Raw genomic sequence first — 17,250 nt, forward strand, 5'->3', positions numbered from 1 at the left:
GAAAAACAGGTTTATGGAACTCCTTTAGGCACGAGATAAGGAGAAGGTAGCTTCTCTGATCTCTGACGAAGTGGAGACTGCAAGGGCAGACTTAAGGACGTTGTTGCCTTTACTTTGGGGGCACTGTCACCCTCGCTGCCTCAGCAGGGGGTAGGTATTCTCTAATACTGGAGAACCTATGGACCTCTGGAAAGGAAGCACATGGCATGTGGTACCATGACTGGGTTTCTTGGAGACTTTGTTCCTTACTTGTTTTGTAAAGCTTCCTGCAGTTCATCAGTTCCAGGTTGAGTTTTTGTTTACACCCCAGAGTTAACTGAGTGTTCTTAGCCAGAGTCTGCTTTGCTTTCTTTCTCCTTGGTTTCTGCAGTTCTCTGCCTTCAACTCTGTCCTTCCTACTGAACTAATACAATGGATAGAAGAATTCTTTAAGGAGGGAATGCTCAGGGGCTGTGGTGGAGCTCAACAGAAAAGCACTTCCTGGGCTGGAGAGATGGCTTAGTAGTTGAGATGCTTTTACCTGTGAAGCCTAGGGACCCAAGTTTGATTCCCTAGTACCAATGCAAGCCAGATGCACAGTGTTGCATGCATCTGGAGTTCATTTGCAGTGGCTGGTGGGTCTGGTACATCCATTCATTCTCTCTCTCTCTCCCCTCCTCCTCCTTTTTATCTGTTTTTTTTTTTTTTTAAAGAAAAGTTTGGTGGTGGAGCACGACTTTAATCCCAGTACTCCAAAGGCAAGGCAGAGGCAGGAGGATCCATGAGTTCAAGGCCACTCTGAGACTATATATTGAATTCCAGGTCACACTGGGCTAGAGTGAGACCCTTCCTAAAAAACTAAAAAAGGAAAAGAGAAGAAAAGTACTTCCCTAGTGTGCATGAGTTATCATCCCCCCTGTTCCCAACTCCACCCTTCAAAGAGAGACGAAACACACAGAAAATAAGGTAGAATACATACTCTGGAATATTGGTTTTTAAACATGAATAAGTTTACAGTGACACCCCTTCTAAGAAAGTGAGAAAATGGGTGAAACAAGCAAAAATCAATATAATGGGAGATAAGTAGGATTTTATATTGTTTTAAATACTGTCGATTTAATATTGGGTTAGACATTATAGCAAGTAAACACATTTGAGACTCTGAGAACCCCTTGCTACAGTGAATATTTTAGGAAGTGAGGTACTAATTTAGAAGTGATCATTTTCTTGGTGACAAATGTACTTTTCACTGCAGTAGGGCTGTTTTATTGGCTGGTCTGTTGGGTGCTGAATAAAGTTGCTTCTCATTGTACATTATTTACCTCGTCTACCCACTATAAAGTATGGCAAGTTGGCCATGTTTCTTCAGGAGAGACAACATGCCTTTGCCAGCACACAGCTATATTGAAATGTCAGTGTGTTATATTTATCACTAGAATAAACTGAGTGAAGACAGCAATAAATTTGTAATTCCAGGTTATGGAAGTGCACATAGTTCTTAAAGGTGTAGTTAGCTCATGGTATTTACCAGTAAGTAAAAAAGACTGTAATCCAGTCACATTTAATGTCTTGTAAATGTTGCACACCCCTGTATGTGGGCCCCCAGTGCTCCTGTGAAGCTCTGGAGAAAGTGTATGTTAATAAGTATGTGTTAATTTATTTATTCTACTTGATGGAATTTTAGTAGTCCTTTTAGAAATGATTCGGGGGGGGGGTGCTAGTTGGAGAGATGGTTCAGAGGTTAAGGCACTTGCCCACAAAGCCTAACGATCCAGGCTCAATTCCCCAGTACCCACGTAAAGCCAGATGCACAAAGTAGTGCATGCATCTTGAGTTCATTTGTAGTGGCTGGAGGCTCTGGTACACCCATTCTCTCTCTCTGTCTCTCTCCTCTCTCTCTCCTTGCAAATAAATAAAAAATAATACTTAAAAAAAAAGATTCTTGTATAGGATATTTTCATAGCTTGTTTAGGAGTGTGTTCCTGTCATCAGTTCTGAGTGAACTCATAATTAAAAACTGTCTGAGGTACACTTGATGGTTGACAATACTGACTGTGGGCTAGAGAGAAGTGCTTCCCATCAATTCTTATACTTAACGTTCGAATCCCCAGGCCCCACTTAAAAGTTGGATGTTCTGGTGGGCTTCTGTAATCTCAGTGTACCTTTGAATAGAAGAGAGGAGAGACAGGAGAATCTCTTCAGAACTTATAAATGGAAGAGTGAAAAGAGAGACTTGCCTCAAAAAAGGTAGGAGGCAAGGACTGACCCAAACATTTTCATTTGACCTCCACTCATATATGCCGTGGCACACACATGAAACACACCCACAGAATAAGTAAATAAAATTTTAAAACATTTTTAAAAGATTTATTTATTTATTGGAGACAGGGGTGGGGGGAAGTGAGAATGGGCACACCAGGGCCTTTAGCCACTGCAAATGAACTCCAGACGCCTGTGCCACCATGTGCATCTGGCTTATGTGGGACCTGGAGAATCAAACCTGGGTCCTTAGGTTTTTCAGGCATGAGCCTTAACTACTAAGCCATCTCTCCAGCCTTTAAAACCTTTCGAAAACTTTATTTTTATTTATTTATTTGAGAGAGAGAGAGAGAGAAAGAGGTGTGTGTGTGTGTGGGGGGGGAACTGGCATGCCAGGGCTTCAGCTGCTGCAAATGAACTCCAGTTGTATATGCCACTTTGTGCATCTGTCTTTCACATGGTTATTCAGGAATCGAACCTAGGTTATTACGCTTTCCAGGCAGGTGCCTTAATCTCTGAACCATCTCTCCAGCACCTTAAAAACATTATCTGCAAGCAGAGAGAGAAGAGAGACAGGAAGAAGCTCTGTTTTCTTTATACTGTTCTCTTTTTATATATTAGAGAGATAGAGAGAGAATGGGTGCACCAGGACCTCTAGCCACTGCAAACAAACTCCAGATGCACATGCCACTTTGTGCATCTGGCTTTATGTGGGTACTGGGGAATTGAACTCAGTTCCTTAGGCTTTGCAGGCAAGCACCTTAACCACTGAGTCATCTCTCCAGCCCTCTTTATTTTGTTCTTTAACTATTCTTTGTCTTCCTAATGTATTCAGTCTCTTCCTGAGGTAATAGGGTAACCTAGTCTGAGGCCCTGCAGTCTCTGAGATATTGGAGCAGTTACGCCAAGACTCAGTATGAGCCAGGCTTCCCTTTGCAGGACCTGCTTGGTACTTGAGCCAATGAGGAAAAAAGGCAGAAGCTACCATGTGACCAGTTTTGACCTGGTCCCTGAGCTAGTATTCAGTGTTGAAGAGGTGGTAGTTGTCACTATGTGGCCTTCTCAGGCCCAAAAGACAATCCAGGCTGTTGTAATATAGGCACTAGAGAGGCTCTATGAGGGTAGATCCCAGGACTCTGAATGGCAGTTTCTGGGGCTTCTCAGAACTCAGAGCAGGCAGCTGTGAGTGGCTGAGAGACCTAGTGTCAAAGCCAAAGAAAAAAAGTGATTTTAACAATTTTCTTATCAAGAGATTGTGCATGGGGCTGACTTAAAAATAAACAAGTAACTAGGTGAAATTTTTAAATTCCATGATGACCTTAAGCCTCATACAGATTTGTGCTGGCTGGAGCAGTGACAACCTAGCGTGCGTGTGAAGTGAGGGGGCCTGACATGGGAGTTCTAGGACATACGTCTTATCAGTAGTGACTGTTGTTGATGTTGATATGTTTTGGATTAAAGAAGCATTTTGAAAAGGCTTTCACCTGCCTGTCTCTTAGTGTGACTACCTGAACATCTCACATGTCAGTCATGCCTTAATTGACACTGGGCAGGTAGTCACAGGGACGGGGGATTACACACGAGTCTTCTTACTGGGCTCAAGAGACAGTCACATAACTGCTGCTGAGCTGAGATAGATGCAAGATGAATATCTATTTTTGTGTGGAAAGGAGTTTGTTTCTTGGAAAAGGAAGGGTACTTGGGAACAAACTGCAGCCAAACCACACACTTGGAAGATAAGAAAAAAGGTAATGATACAGAACAGGCCTCAGGGATCTGCATGGAAGCTGTCCAGCAATGATTCTTCGACCAGGGTAGATACCCTGCAAGGGAAGGAAGAGATCTGCTCTATCTAGTGTTCCTAACTGGCTATGTTGGACATGGGAGCCCTCAGGCTGCTAGAAGTAGTGGAAACTAATTTCCTTGGTAGTAGAGCATACTGTTGGCAGGGCAAGTTTTTGTGGCATTTGAAGAGTCTCAGGGCTGGATGGTTGGAGAAGAAGCCATGTTGTACTTCTGTGTACTCTGTATCTAATAAGTGGGTGTGAACTCTAGGAAGGAGTGATTTTAAGAGAGTTCTCCAGCAGGTGTTGCCAGTGAGCAAGTATTCTTGAAGAAGTGCCTGGGCACAGTTACCAGGGACCCAGGGCATACTCTGCAGCTGTGCTGAGGCTTATCGTGAGGTATTCTGATCCCTGTAGGGTTAATGGTACACACATCACTGCCTTCATTCAAGTGTGTCTGCTTGCAAAAGTACACATTTGCATAATTTGACCACTTTTTCTAGAGCTAAGTCTGTCTTTCTTTGTGTTTCAGGTTCCTGTATGAATCGTCAATGAGAACTTTGGGAGAATTTCTAAATTCGTGACCAAGCCATCTTTGGGTGTAGATAGAGAAAAGGACTCACAATAGTGAAATATTTCTGTATTTTCATGGCTTTTTCTCTTGCAAGGCTAAGCCTGGAGGTCTGGTAAGGACCATGGCTGGGTCTGGAGCTTCCCAAAAGTGAAGACTGATACAGCACGTGTTCTCCACTGTGCCTTTAACCAGCTGGCAGAAACCAACAAAGAGCAGAGATGGAGAGATGGGAAGGTCAACTGTGGGAGGGAAGGTCAAATGGGAGGAAGGCTGGCATGCAGCTCACTGTTCTTCCCAAGGTTTTGGTGATAACTTACAAGAAGCATGGCCTGGTTCAGCTCTGGAGTTGGTTGGCCTGTTATAGTATCTGTTAGGAAATTTTACCGTAAACCAGCAGGGTTACCATTAGCATACATAGAATCTCTGTAAATGACAAAAAGGACTACTTCGTCCAAACACTGCTGCCATCTGTTGTACATTTGTAATAAATACATAAATCTGCTGCCCTTATGTGAAGTGTCTCTTGACATTACTGAACTCCTACAGCACCCAGCATCTACATCTGAGCCCAGCCACCTCACCCTGCAGGTGCAGCAGTGTCTAGCACTGAAGGCCAGCATGAGTGTGGAGAGACCCTACTCATTGGAGCATTGCTGTGTGCAGTCCATAATGAGGGACAAAGCAGGAATGAAGCTCATGTACTGCCTGCTCAGCTGAAGTGAGTTGTGCTGGGGGTCTGGACTGTGAGATAATCGCTCTCTTGGAACAGCCTGTGCATATAATCAGTTGTCTCAGCTCTGGAATAAGGAGCCAGGCATGAACAGCCACAAAAGTGAATTGGCAGAGTTGTTCCAAGGGGGCCAGGAAAGGACATATTAATGTTAAACATGCTTTAGTATTCACACGCACAGGAAAGGTCCTTGCCTTTCCCAAATGCAGAATAAGCTTGTGGCTGTCCCACATCATTGGCTGGTTCTGTTCTGTGTCATCTCTCCCTTTATTGATTCCTGTGATGACTGGTAACACTGTCATCTATGCTTCAGGGGTACAGAACTCTCACAGGGGTTGCTGCTTAGGCTTCTGTTCTATGTAACATGGGTATCTAGACTCCATTCCCACCTGTGGCCTGACTTTCCCATGGCTGTTGAAAAAGGTACTAATGACTCAGAGGCAATGACAGTTTGCTGTCCTGTAGTTTGGAAAGCTGAAATTGAAGGTCAAAGATGGGCAGTGTTGAAGGGAAGACTGCAGCCTCCCTGAGCTTCTGGATGATTGCTAGATGTCCATGATGGGTGTTTCTTGGTGTGAAAAAGCATCACCAAGGCCCTGTTCATCTTTACACAGTGCTTTCCCTATGTTCATGTCTGTGGTGAAATCCTCTTGTACAAGGGCACCAGTCTTACAGGATTGCAGCCTACCCTAATGACCTCACTAAATGAAAATCACATTCTGAGGTCCTGAGAAGTTAGGTCTCTAACAAAAGGACCGTCCGTAGAAATACCCCTAATGCCAACAATGAATGTTTTGAACACTTGATGGTGACTTGAAACAACAGTGCAAAGACTGGACCTGACTGCCCCAACTCCTAAAGGTGCTGACTCAGCCAGGACTGGTTCAAATATTTTTTTGTAGGACTTTTTGCTGTCACAAGCCTCAGTGAATGCTAAGTTACCCTGCAAGCAGAGAGGGAGCGCTTCCCCTGGTCTAGCAGAGGGCCTGCTATGACTGTTACTAAAGAGGCAAGGTTATGATTTATCCAAACACTGTTCTGTGGGCAGAAACCCTTCCTCTGGTTGTTTAAACAGATTGTTCAACTCATTCAAGGAGTCAGTTGCTCTCCTGTGTTGCCTGTGTTGCAATCCTAGTAGTCTACTGTAGCTGCATGGAAGCTAACAGTCCAAACTGGAAAGGCATCACAGTGAAGACAGCTAAATAAAAGGCAGAGCACAGACTGGTGGTGACAGCAGCAGGTAAGTATCAGCTACTCCCTGAATCACGGACTGGCAGCAACAAGAGACTGGAACAGTGTGAAAGAGTGGCCAGAACAGGAACAAGGAGACAGAAGTCAAGAGGGAATGGTGGGGTTTTTAAGAGGTAGGACCTAATGGGAGTCCCTAGGTTGGATTGTTGGAGACATACCCTTGAAAGATATGGGATTGTCTTTTTGCTGTCCAGTTTGGGAAGAGCTGTTCTACTTACTGTACATTCCCAGCAAGATGACAGACTATGCTTGCACTCCTGGGAAAAGCCTCCTTGGTTGCTTTTTTTTTTTTTTTAATTAATTTATTTGAGAGTGACAGACACAGAGAGAAAGACAGATAGAGGGAGAGAGAGAGAATGGGCGCGCCAGGGCTTCCAGCCTCTGCAAACGAACTCCAGACGCATGCGCCCCCTTGTGCATCTGGCTAACGTGGGACCTGGGGAACCGAGCCTCGAACTGGGGTCCTTAGGCTTCACAGGCAAGCGCTTAACCGCGAAGCCATCTCTCCAGCCCCCCCCCCTTTTTTTTCAGTGTAGGGTCTCACTCTAGCCCAGGCTGACCTGGAATTCACTATGTAGTCTCAGGGTGGCCTCAAACTCACAGCGATCCTTCTACCTCTACCTCCTGAGTGCTGGGATTAAAGATGTGTGCCACCACGCCTGGCTTCTTTTTTGAAGTAGAGTCTCATTCTAGTGCAGGTTGACCTAGAATTCTTTATATAACCTTAGGTGGCCTTGAACTCATGGTGTCTGCGCCTCCTACTTCTGCCTCATGAGTGCTGGGATTAAAGGCATATGCCACCATGCCCAGCTACTATTTTGTCATTAGTTATGAACTTTACTATATGAATGAATTGCGTGTTGGTTACGTTCCCCTCTTGTTATCCTCTTACATACCCTCTCCACCACCTCCATTCCACTGTGGGCCCTCCTCAGTGGGATTATTGAGGCTATTGTTGTCTGGGGGCAGAGGGAAGACTCAGGATACTCCTTCCTATCCTGTTGCTCTTACCATCTTTCTACCCCCTCTTCTGCAATGTTCCCTGAGCCTTGGCGGGTATAAGTCCACTTTTAGTGTTGATCTCTGCAACTTCTGGATTTCTTGTTTGGTGAGTTTTAAGTGTCCTCGGTGTCGTCGCTATCTCCCTGCTTTTGCGGGGGGGCATTTATGAGTAAAATCATAGCAATTTCATGAGCCCTAGGGATGTAATGTCTGCTGGTATCTGGCCAAATGTATATACTATGCTTACCAAACGGCCTGGTAAGCACTTCTGATAATGTCCATACCCATATATTAATGCTACTCTCACTTTTTGTTAGAGAAGCTTCTCTTTTCACATGGCAGTGACTTTGGGATGACTCAGAAGGCACCAGAGTGCTGAGAAGAAGTGACAGAGGCATACTCAGCACTGAAATATTTCTATCAAACCTTCCAAGGCTCAGGGTCCATTGCCAAAGAGGTGGCAGGAAGAATGTAAGAGCCAAAGGAAGGGTAGGACTCCTTACAGTGTTCTCCAGACACAGAATGCCCTGGATATCCATGACCTCGCAGTGCCTGACACTACCTTCACAAGACCATCATAATAGGAGGAAAAGATGATGACATCAAAATAAAAGACAGACATTGAAGAGGAAGGGGTTTGCTGGAGAGTGGAGTTTCAAGGGGGAGAATGGCGGGGGGGGGGGAGATTATCTACAATTAAAAGTTGTCAATAAAAAAATCAAGAAAATCATAGCAATTATTTCACCACCATTTCTACTATCTCAACACCACCAGCATCATTACCACCTCCATCGTTATCCTCATCACCACTATTACTTCTAATTCCACCCCACCCCAAACATACCGCTTCCTTCACTGCCATCTTCATCATAGCCTTTATTATCATCACCACCGCATTCTCACTCCCATCACCATCACTACCACCACCACTCCCAAGATCACAGTTGCCACCAGTGACTTAAACCATCAGAATCACCACCAACACCACCCTTGTTAGCTATGATCACAGTCAGTGATCGCCACCAATATTACCAATACTACTACCACCGAGACAACTCCAATTTCCTGGTTTTATTTCTTGCTGTTTGCTGACTGGCAAAATAGTGTTGACACAGGATGTAGCCCATTAAGACCAAATCCAGATGTTCAGGGTCTTAGGGTAATACTTGAAGTTGCTTTCCTTCTCCTCTCTTGAGAATTATGCCTGGGGTCAGTAAAATTTGGTACTAAACAGTAGTGTTACTCTCTTTGGACAGTGAGGAGATACAGCTCAGAACCTCAAGGAGTGGTGGGGGCATTTCCTGGAAACTGCCTGCACTGAGCAGTGAGGAATTTTATGGGTAACACTGTCATTTGGGGTACTGACTCCTGTCCTTCCAGAGTGACCTGTAGACCCCACAGCCTGACAACTGACTGTCCTCTCCAAAGGCCCACACCCCACCAGGTAATACATATGTGTTTACTGTTCAACTAGAGATGTGGGCTGTGTTTAAATTGTGAAGATAATCAATTAGAAATGGCCAATCTGGAAGTTTTGGCTCTCTGAGTAGAACTACTATGTCATTTCACACAGGCTAACATATTTGTCTAAAATGAGTAATGTTGAGAGTTTGCCCACACATGTTCAGTCATTTTTGCTCACAAACATGGAGCATGCAAAAGCTCCCTGACCACTTGCCCTAAAATCTCTCCTTGGGTTTGTTTCAATGGCCATCTCTTGTTGAAGATCCCAAGCCCCTGGCCTTCTCCCAGGGGAAGGAAGTCATGGCATAGGATTGCTTGGTGCTGTCGGACGGGGCATAAGCCCCAAGATTTATGATACTTCTCATGGTGTGGATGGAGCCCCTCTGCATCAAGGGCTCACTCATCCCATCATCCCCAACAGCTTGTATATAGGGGAGGAATGTGAGACCTGTGGTTAGAAGTACCAATATGGACTCCTCATGCAGACCAGGACCTGTGAAGGGGCTATGTGGAAGAGGGTCTGAACTTCGATTTAGGATTGCAAATAAGTGGGGTGCATTCTCACTGTGGTGGAATGAAGACTGCCGAAGCCAGAGCTAGTGTTCTGTGTGCATACGTGGTGAATACTAGCATAGGAGACAGTAAAGGTTAAATAGTTTTTACAAGCAGAAATTCCCAATGCACAAATATGTCTAAAAAGCTTGGGGAATAAGAATGTATTTTCAAGTTGTACACATAGGAAGCAGGTACGTATACACAGAACAGTATCCAATCCTGTCTTTATGTTCCTGTGTGCGGTCACTGGCACTTGAGCACTAAAAATCCAATGGTGACCACCCGCGTGGCCTGCACAGCTTCTTTCAGGTGTGAGATCTGGGCTTACTGAGACGCAGCTCCAGAACCCGGCCTTGCTGTTCCTAGCAGCATTTTCTTCCTCTGTCCACCCTCTGCATGCCTTCAATGTCTTCTGTCCACCTGCTCTGGTCAGGAGGGGTGGTGGCCCTGGCTATGCATTCACATTTGTTTTTTAACTGATAATCTTTGCAATCCATGTGTGATGTGTGTCCCTGGTTGGTTTTTTTTTTTTTTTTTTTGTTTTGTTTTGTTTTCACTTTTCCCTTGTGGGACATTTTCCTGTTACATTGGGTTAACATAGTAAGAACCTCTGAAGTACTAAGCCTTTGAGGTGAAATGATCTTGTTCAGGAAACAGCTAAGCAGCAACTTAAACAATGAAAGGACAAATATTCCCAGCCCAGGACCTATTTAACAACAAACAAGGACCTAGATTAGGAACCAGAGACACCACAGCCCAAAACAAATAGTCTCCAGGATGTAGGCATGGGCTGGTTTGTTAAGTTCCTCTGGGTCCTTTCATTGTCTTCCATAGATGCCAACAGGTATGACAGAGAGTGGGTGACCCACAGGGCCAACCTTGGTCAGACCTGGCTATATGGGAGCTGGCCTTTCTGCACCAAAGTGCAGCAGCCCTCACTCAAGTTGAGTTCTGGGTTATTTAGCCCTCACTCTATGCCAGAGAAATGGTAGACTGGTTTAGAGCAAGCTGATAGTGTGTTTACTTGAGTGATCTCCCTGGACAGCCACATGCTCCTGCCCTCATCATGAAAGGCCTTGTCTTCTTCCCAAGTTTTATTTTCTGCTCTTCCTTTCCTCAAATTCATGATATGGCTACCTAGACCTCAGAGGATGTGTCTCCCCATCCAGGCAAGTCAGGTGTTGTGCCTCATTGCCCGGCTTCTCTGATGTCACCCACAGTTTGGCATCCTATTATGGAAGTGCTTTAATCCAGCTTAGGCATGACTCTCATGGAGCCTTTCTTGGAGCCTGCAAGTGAATCATTTCATTGATAAAGTTGGCTCAAGGACTCTCGCTCATTTAGAGGTGACAGCACCATCACCTAACTGCTAGTACGGTCCAGACTATTGAAATCTGAGACTGCCCTCCTTAACCGGGTGGACCTTGTAGGACTGAAGGCGACAGTTGGTCTAGCTTTGTGGGGGGCAATGTCGCTATGAGGTGCTGCTATCGTCTAGGGTAGATTCTTTCTCTGCAGAGGTGTATCCAAGGCCTTTGGATAAAGGTGACTTCCATCCCCACCCCGATCAGTCTGTGTGCAGAGTTTGAAGGAAAGGCTAAGACAAAAGATGATTATTGGAAGCAAGGAGGGGGTGCTGGAGAAGATGGCTTAGCGGTTGAGCGCTCGCCTGTGAAGCCTAAGGACCCGAGGCTCGGTTCCCCAGGTCCCACGTTAGCCAGATGCACAAGGGGGCGCACGCATCTGGAGTTCGTTTGCAGAGGCTGGAAGCCCTGGCGCGCCCATTCTCTCTCTCCCTCTATCTGTCTTTCTCTCTGTGTCTGTTGCTCTCAAATAAATAAATAAAAATTTTTTTAAAAAAAGGAAGCAAGGAGGGAAGTGTTGGAGAAGGTGAAATGGGTGGGGCCAAGCAAGGGGACAGAGGTTGGGGGATCCCAGAATAGCTGGGTCCAAAACAGTTCTAAGCTGTAGATGGGTTGGGTTGAAATGTAGTTTCTTCCCTGTCACCATAAGCCTCCCAATCAGACCCCAAACAAGCCATACTTGTCCAGCTTGGGTCTTGGAGGAAGGGTCTTGTGTAGCTTGGGTCTTGGAGGAAGGGATGGAGGTGGGAAGGCTGGTCACAGGCAAGCAGGTCCAGGACCCCTTGTGCTTCAGGGACGTGGCTTAGGAAGAGAATGGCCCTAGGGTGGGATATGAAGGAGGTAGACTATCCTTCAACATGTGTGTGTGGGGGGGGGTGCGCGTGCACCCACACACATGCACAGGATCTTCCCAATACAGTCTTCTGATGCTGGGGCATCATTCACTGAGCCCCACATTTGTTCTAGGTCTTCTGGAAAGTGTTTCTGAGAAGCTTTTCACTGAGTCCCTTAGCACCTAGGGTCAGGGGTCCACTGGCCAGTCCAGCGACGGGCTTGAGCTGAGCCAATGAAAGGACCCCAGGTCAATGCAGTCCGAAATCCAGAGCACAGGGGCTCCGGGCGCACACACACCGGTTCTCCCTTTGTCGCTTGAGGATGTAGGCTGGACAGCCCCTCCGTTTGAGCTGCAGTCAGGTCTTTTTCCTGGGACTAACCGCCTACTCTCCGGTGAGGCTCCCACTGGACTTACGACTGCGGACGTACAGCCTCAGCCGCGGTCACTAGTGCACAGTCGGATTGAACTTAAACACCACGGAATTGGGGAGGAATTTGGTTTCCCAGGAGCACAGCCACGTTCCAGCGGGTGCGCAGGTCCCGCGCCGCGAGGAGGCGGCCCCGAGGCGCTCGGGGACCGGCTGGGCCGTGCAGCTCGTGAACGCGCGGCGGGCCCCGCGCGGTGGGCGTGTCCGCGGGGGGCAGGGCGTGGCCGGGGGCGGGTCCGGCGGCGGCGGCGGCGGCGGCGGGGTCGGCGGCGCTGTCCGGTGCTGAAGCTCGCGGAGAGCGCCGCGGGAGGAGCGGGCGCCGCCTCGCCGGCTGCCGCTGGGTCCCGCTGGTTCGCGGCTCCCGCGCCGCCATGGACTGAGCGCGCCGGCCGACCGCCGCCGGGATGGGGCCGCCGCCGCCGCCGCCGCCGCTGCCGCCGCTGCTGCCGCTGCTGCTGCTGCTGCCGCTGCTGCCGCCGCGCGCCCTGCCGGCCCCCGCGCCCGCCCGCGGCCGGCAGCCTCCGGGGCGCCTCGGTGAGTGAGGGGCGCGGCGGGGGGGGGACCCGGCGTGCGCCCCCCGACCTGCGCCCCGCGCTCCGGGCGCGAGCGTGCCCGCGTGCCCGCGAGGAGCCTCGTGCCCCGCGAGCCGCCCGGAGGGGAGGGCCGGGCTGGCCGCGTGACCGAGCCCTCCCGCGGCGCGGGGCCCCGGCCGCCCCCCGCGCGCCGCACCTGCCTTTCCCTTCCAGCGCCGCCGATCCCGCGGGCGCCCCGGGAGCCGGACCGACATTTTCCTTCCCGGACACGCCGGCGGCCGGGCGAAGGCGGCCGGGAAGGAGGGCGGGACTGTGGCCTTTCTGACATGGCACCTCCCTCCCACTAGCTAATCTTGCCTGCTAAAGAGATTTGCCACAAAGCCCGTGTTTGCAGGCGGCTTTGGGGCCCGAATTACCGCACGTAATGGATTAGAACAATCGGTGTTGGACGCAGCCCAGCTGGGTGGCGGCGGAGGGGGTCAGCTGCACCCCTGGCCTGAATTCCCCTCAGGCCTGGCACCTCCTTCCTCCTGCCTCTGCGCCCTTCTGGTCTTGAGTTGCTTCGCTCTATCTAAATCTCCAAGGGGCAAACTGCTGGGCAAAAGGTGGACAGTTCTTGCTGGCCTGTTACATCCCGTTTGCCCCAGGGAGGGCCGATGCATAGGGCCCTCTTTTCACTGCTGGGCGCCTAAGCGGTGTCTTGCTTGCGGGGGCGGGGGGTGTCAGGGGTATTGCTCAGTGCCCCACCTCCTAGTTAACTCACCTCAGATCGGCTCCAAAGGCTGAGCTGCCCATCAGTTCTCACTCTCAGATGTGTATTCCCTCCCCATTGGCTAGAATGGCCTGCTTCCTTATGGAAGAGCTGTTTCCCCATATGGCCAGATGCCACCTTAAGGCTAGGCACAGGTCAGAAAGAACCAGGTCAACCGAGGAGGTCCTACCTTATGGCTCGGCATGGGAGAAGCTCGTTCCTTTTTAAATTGCCAGTTCACAGTATTTTGCCAAACCCACAGAGAAGGGGGGAGGTGGATGAGGGGAGCACAGGAAACTCAAAGGTGGAAGTGCATGGGGAGAAGAGTCACACATAGTGTTGTCGTGGCAACATGCAGTAGAGTCATGCCACTGAAAAGAGGTGGGCTGCGTGGCCTTGCCACCCGGAGTGTGCGGGATCTTGTCTGATGCTGCAGCTGGCCGGGTCAGAGGCCCCTAGGCACGGGTGCTCAGGATGGCCTATTCGTCCAGCTTGGGCAGTGCTGTCACTGATTGTAGGGTGCAGTGTTTCATAAAGCAGTCTCAGAATTAGACCTTTGGTGGTACAATGATATGTACGGACTCAGAATTGTTCTGAGGCCTCCAGATGACAGGGATGGCTCCTTTATTACCCATGTAATTGGAATCTACTCCAGCAGTGTGCATTGCCTCCAGTTTCCCCACCCCTCCCCTGGGTCAGGTTGTCCCTCAGGTACAACCATCAATCTTAGGATGCCATTGCCAGGAGGACATGGGGCAGGCATGCTTAGCCTTAAAGGTGAGAATGGCCCTGTCTGCTGCTCGGTCTGGTTTGGTAATGGCCACACAATTTCATCAACCGAAATCATTGCATGTAATTGAAGGAGCATGTGACGACAAATCTGGCTGATCTGAGGCATCCTATTTCTTTTCCCTTTTCTTTCAGTGCTGCGGATTGAACCCACGACCTTGTGCATGCTAGACAAGTGCTCTACCACTGAGCCACAACCCCAAGCCCTGCCATCTATCTCTTTTATTTCATTATTTGAACCCTGAGTTGAGGTCTGTAGAAGAGATGGTTGAAGGAGAGCCAAATTTTTTAAAATTTATTTATTTATTTGAGAGTGACGGACAGAGAGAGAAAGAGGCAGATAGAGAGAGAGAGGGAGAATGGGCGCTCCAGGGCCTCCAGCCACTGCAAACAAACTCCAGACACATGTGCCCCTTTTTGCATCTGGCTAATGTGAGTCCTGGGGAATTGACCCTTGAACCAGGGTCCTTAGGCTTCATAGGCAAGCGCTTAACTGCTAACCCATCGCTCCAGCCCTAGAGCCAAGTTCTTGATCCCCCATTGTGTTAAACAACCTTGTGGATTAGAACTAGAGCTAGATGTTACCAAGACTGAAGAATCCATTCTTTCTATATAGGGCATCACGAGTGAGCAAGGGGCTTTTCTCATTTAAGCAGTAACAGAGCTTTTGGTGAGACCCAGGGCCACCAGTGGCACATAAAGTTTGTCCTCAACTCTGAGTCATGTTCCGGGAGGCTGACTTACTTGGGCTGGTGCTTGCCTCCACCCTTGTCTGGGTTGCTGTGCTAAAGCCATTCTTCCCTGGTAATCAATCACCTTAGGTTCCTGCATTGGCACCTCCCCTTCAACTGTCTCTCTTTTGGGGAAGGACTTCCCTGATAGCATTAATGTTCTGTGAGACTGTGGTCAGCACTGAGCTGAGGGGAGCTTCTTTGCTTTATATTCTCCCACCATGGTGTGTCTTTGCTCCCCAAGCCACCTCTCTTCTGCAGGGGATTTCAGGACCTCACTGTGCCCAGGTTTTCAGGACTTCTTTAAGTCTTACTTGAACACAAGCCATTATTCTACAATTCCAAGGAGTCCTGTTTGTGAACCTGCTTATGTGGCCCCACCCCTGAAGGTGCAGGTATATAAAGGACCACCACTCCATCCCCACTTGGGCAACCAAGGTAACATGGCTGTAATTTGCCAAAGCTGGGGCCCACCTTTCAGGCAGTTTGCTTAGAGAGTCCAATTCAGCCCTGATAGAGCACCTGACTGTGAGAACAGGCAGTGGATTGTTCATTCTGCCCCTTTGTTCCTGCCTCCCTGTTTGCCCACACATGCTTTCATTCACCAGTGAACCCACGCAGAGCTGAGAAGCAGAGCTGGCAGAGGTAGGAGTCGGCTGGCTTTGTGAACTGGATGGCGTGATTGTTTATTTTTAAATCAAAAGATCCTTCCTCCCACAAAAGCATAGATCCATCTTTGCCTTCTGTTGGGTTCTATGGAAATGAACAGCCCGCCCCTTTCCTAGGGCTGAAGCCCAGCCCCTGTGTGCCTCTGAGCTGCCTGCCTGTATGCTCTGGACTTCCATCAGCCTCAGGCAGCTGTCTTTTGGGCAGGCCTGAGGTGTGTGGTGCACCTGGGGGGTCCCCAGCAGAAGGAAGTGCCAGACAATGGTCTCCTGCACGAAACCCAAAGCCCAGGATGGAGCTGTGGGTAGCTGTTTCTTGAGTCTGGGGAGTCTGTGCCTCAGCCTCAGCGGGGAGCAAAGGCGTTTCTGAACGGCGTTCTTTCTGCGGAGCCCTGCTGTGCATTTCAACTTCCAAAAACTGTTTTCAAAGCAGACCAGCTTGTCAAGGTCACCACTCAGTGGTCTGTGTCAGTTGTCCCTGTCTCCCTTGTCTCCTTCCCCCAAGGAGGAGGAAGGGACTCTGCATCTATCTTCTTTAAAGTCCACAGGAGGCCTCGGAGCACATACGCCAGGGACACTTGTGTGCCTCCACGTTTCTGGGGGCCCTGTTCCCTGCGAGTCAGTCGATGGAGGTCAGATGGTGGTGCTCAGTCCAGGCTCTTCATTCAAGGCCTGTCGCTCTGGTCAACCCTGCGGTGCTCTTGGATTCTTTTGTGTGACTTTAATTTTTGCGCTAGTTTGGATTTACACTACTCTTTGTTTACATTTGCTATTACCTGATTTGTGAATGTAGTTCTTCACCTACTTTGTGTGTATGTTGTATGCGTGCTAGTACATTTTGTGTGTGGGTATGCATGTGTGCACACGTATGTGGAGGCCAGAGGACAGCCTCCAGTGTCAGTTCTTTGGGCACTGCCTACCTTGTTTGAGTCAGGATCTCTACTGGCCTGGAACTTGTCTAATTGTGCTAGACTGGCTGGCCAGTGAACCCCAGGCTGGCGTGCCTCCACCTCTCCAGTAGGCAACAACACTCAGCTTTTTTTTTTTTAAACATGGGTTCTGGTGGTTGAACTAAGGTCCTCATGCTTGGAAGGTAAGCACTTCATGAACTGAGCTATTTCTTCAGCCCACTTCTTAACTTACTTTTCTCTAGGTTTTAGAAGGGAATGTAGGGTGTCAAAGAGGAGAGTGGGAAGGGGGAATGGACCATCAGAGCATCAGTAGTACAATATCTTATTAAGAAGAGTTGTTGCTGCTTCTTAGAGCATTACCTCAGAATTACAAGTTCCTCAGGAAAAGGTGTTTATAACCAAATGTGGCCCAAACAAAATCTAACTGTGGCTTTAGGATGGATGCATGGAGATTATATATATATATATATATATATATATATATATATATATATATATATATATATATATATATATATATGTAGACTCTTGCTTTAGCCCAAGCTGACCTGGAATTCACTATGTAGTTTCAGGGTGGTCTCAAACTCACAGCGATCCTCCTACCTCTGTCTTCTGAGTGCTGGAATGAAAGGCGTGCACCACCATG

General features: G+C 48.5%; 2 protein-coding genes across 3 annotated transcripts in view; both read left to right on the forward strand.

Annotated features, from left to right (window-relative positions):
• The window catches only part of Ncapg2 (non-SMC condensin II complex subunit G2), a 77,229-nt gene extending 72,123 nt beyond the window's left edge, over positions 1–5,106 (forward strand). For both annotated transcript variants that reach the window (XM_045160698.1, XM_045160699.1), the window contains exon 29: positions 4,555–5,106. In XM_045160698.1, coding sequence (XP_045016633.1) covers positions 4,555–4,606 — 52 coding nt within the window. In that variant the 3' untranslated portion in view covers positions 4,607–5,106. The remainder of the gene's footprint in view (positions 1–4,554) is intronic.
• Positions 5,107–12,679: 7,573 nt separating this feature from the next.
• The window catches only part of Ptprn2 (protein tyrosine phosphatase receptor type N2), a gene marked incomplete at its 5' end in the record, with an annotated part of 831,187 nt that continues 826,616 nt past the window's right edge, over positions 12,680–17,250 (forward strand). Inside the window, one exon of the mRNA XM_045160998.1 lies at positions 12,680–12,758. Within this exon, the coding sequence (XP_045016933.1) occupies positions 12,680–12,758 (79 nt within the window). The remainder of the gene's footprint in view (positions 12,759–17,250) is intronic.

Source organism: Jaculus jaculus, chromosome 10 (assembly GCF_020740685.1).
Source record: "Jaculus jaculus isolate mJacJac1 chromosome 10, mJacJac1.mat.Y.cur, whole genome shotgun sequence".
Classification (NCBI taxonomy): domain Eukaryota; kingdom Metazoa; phylum Chordata; class Mammalia; order Rodentia; family Dipodidae; genus Jaculus; species Jaculus jaculus.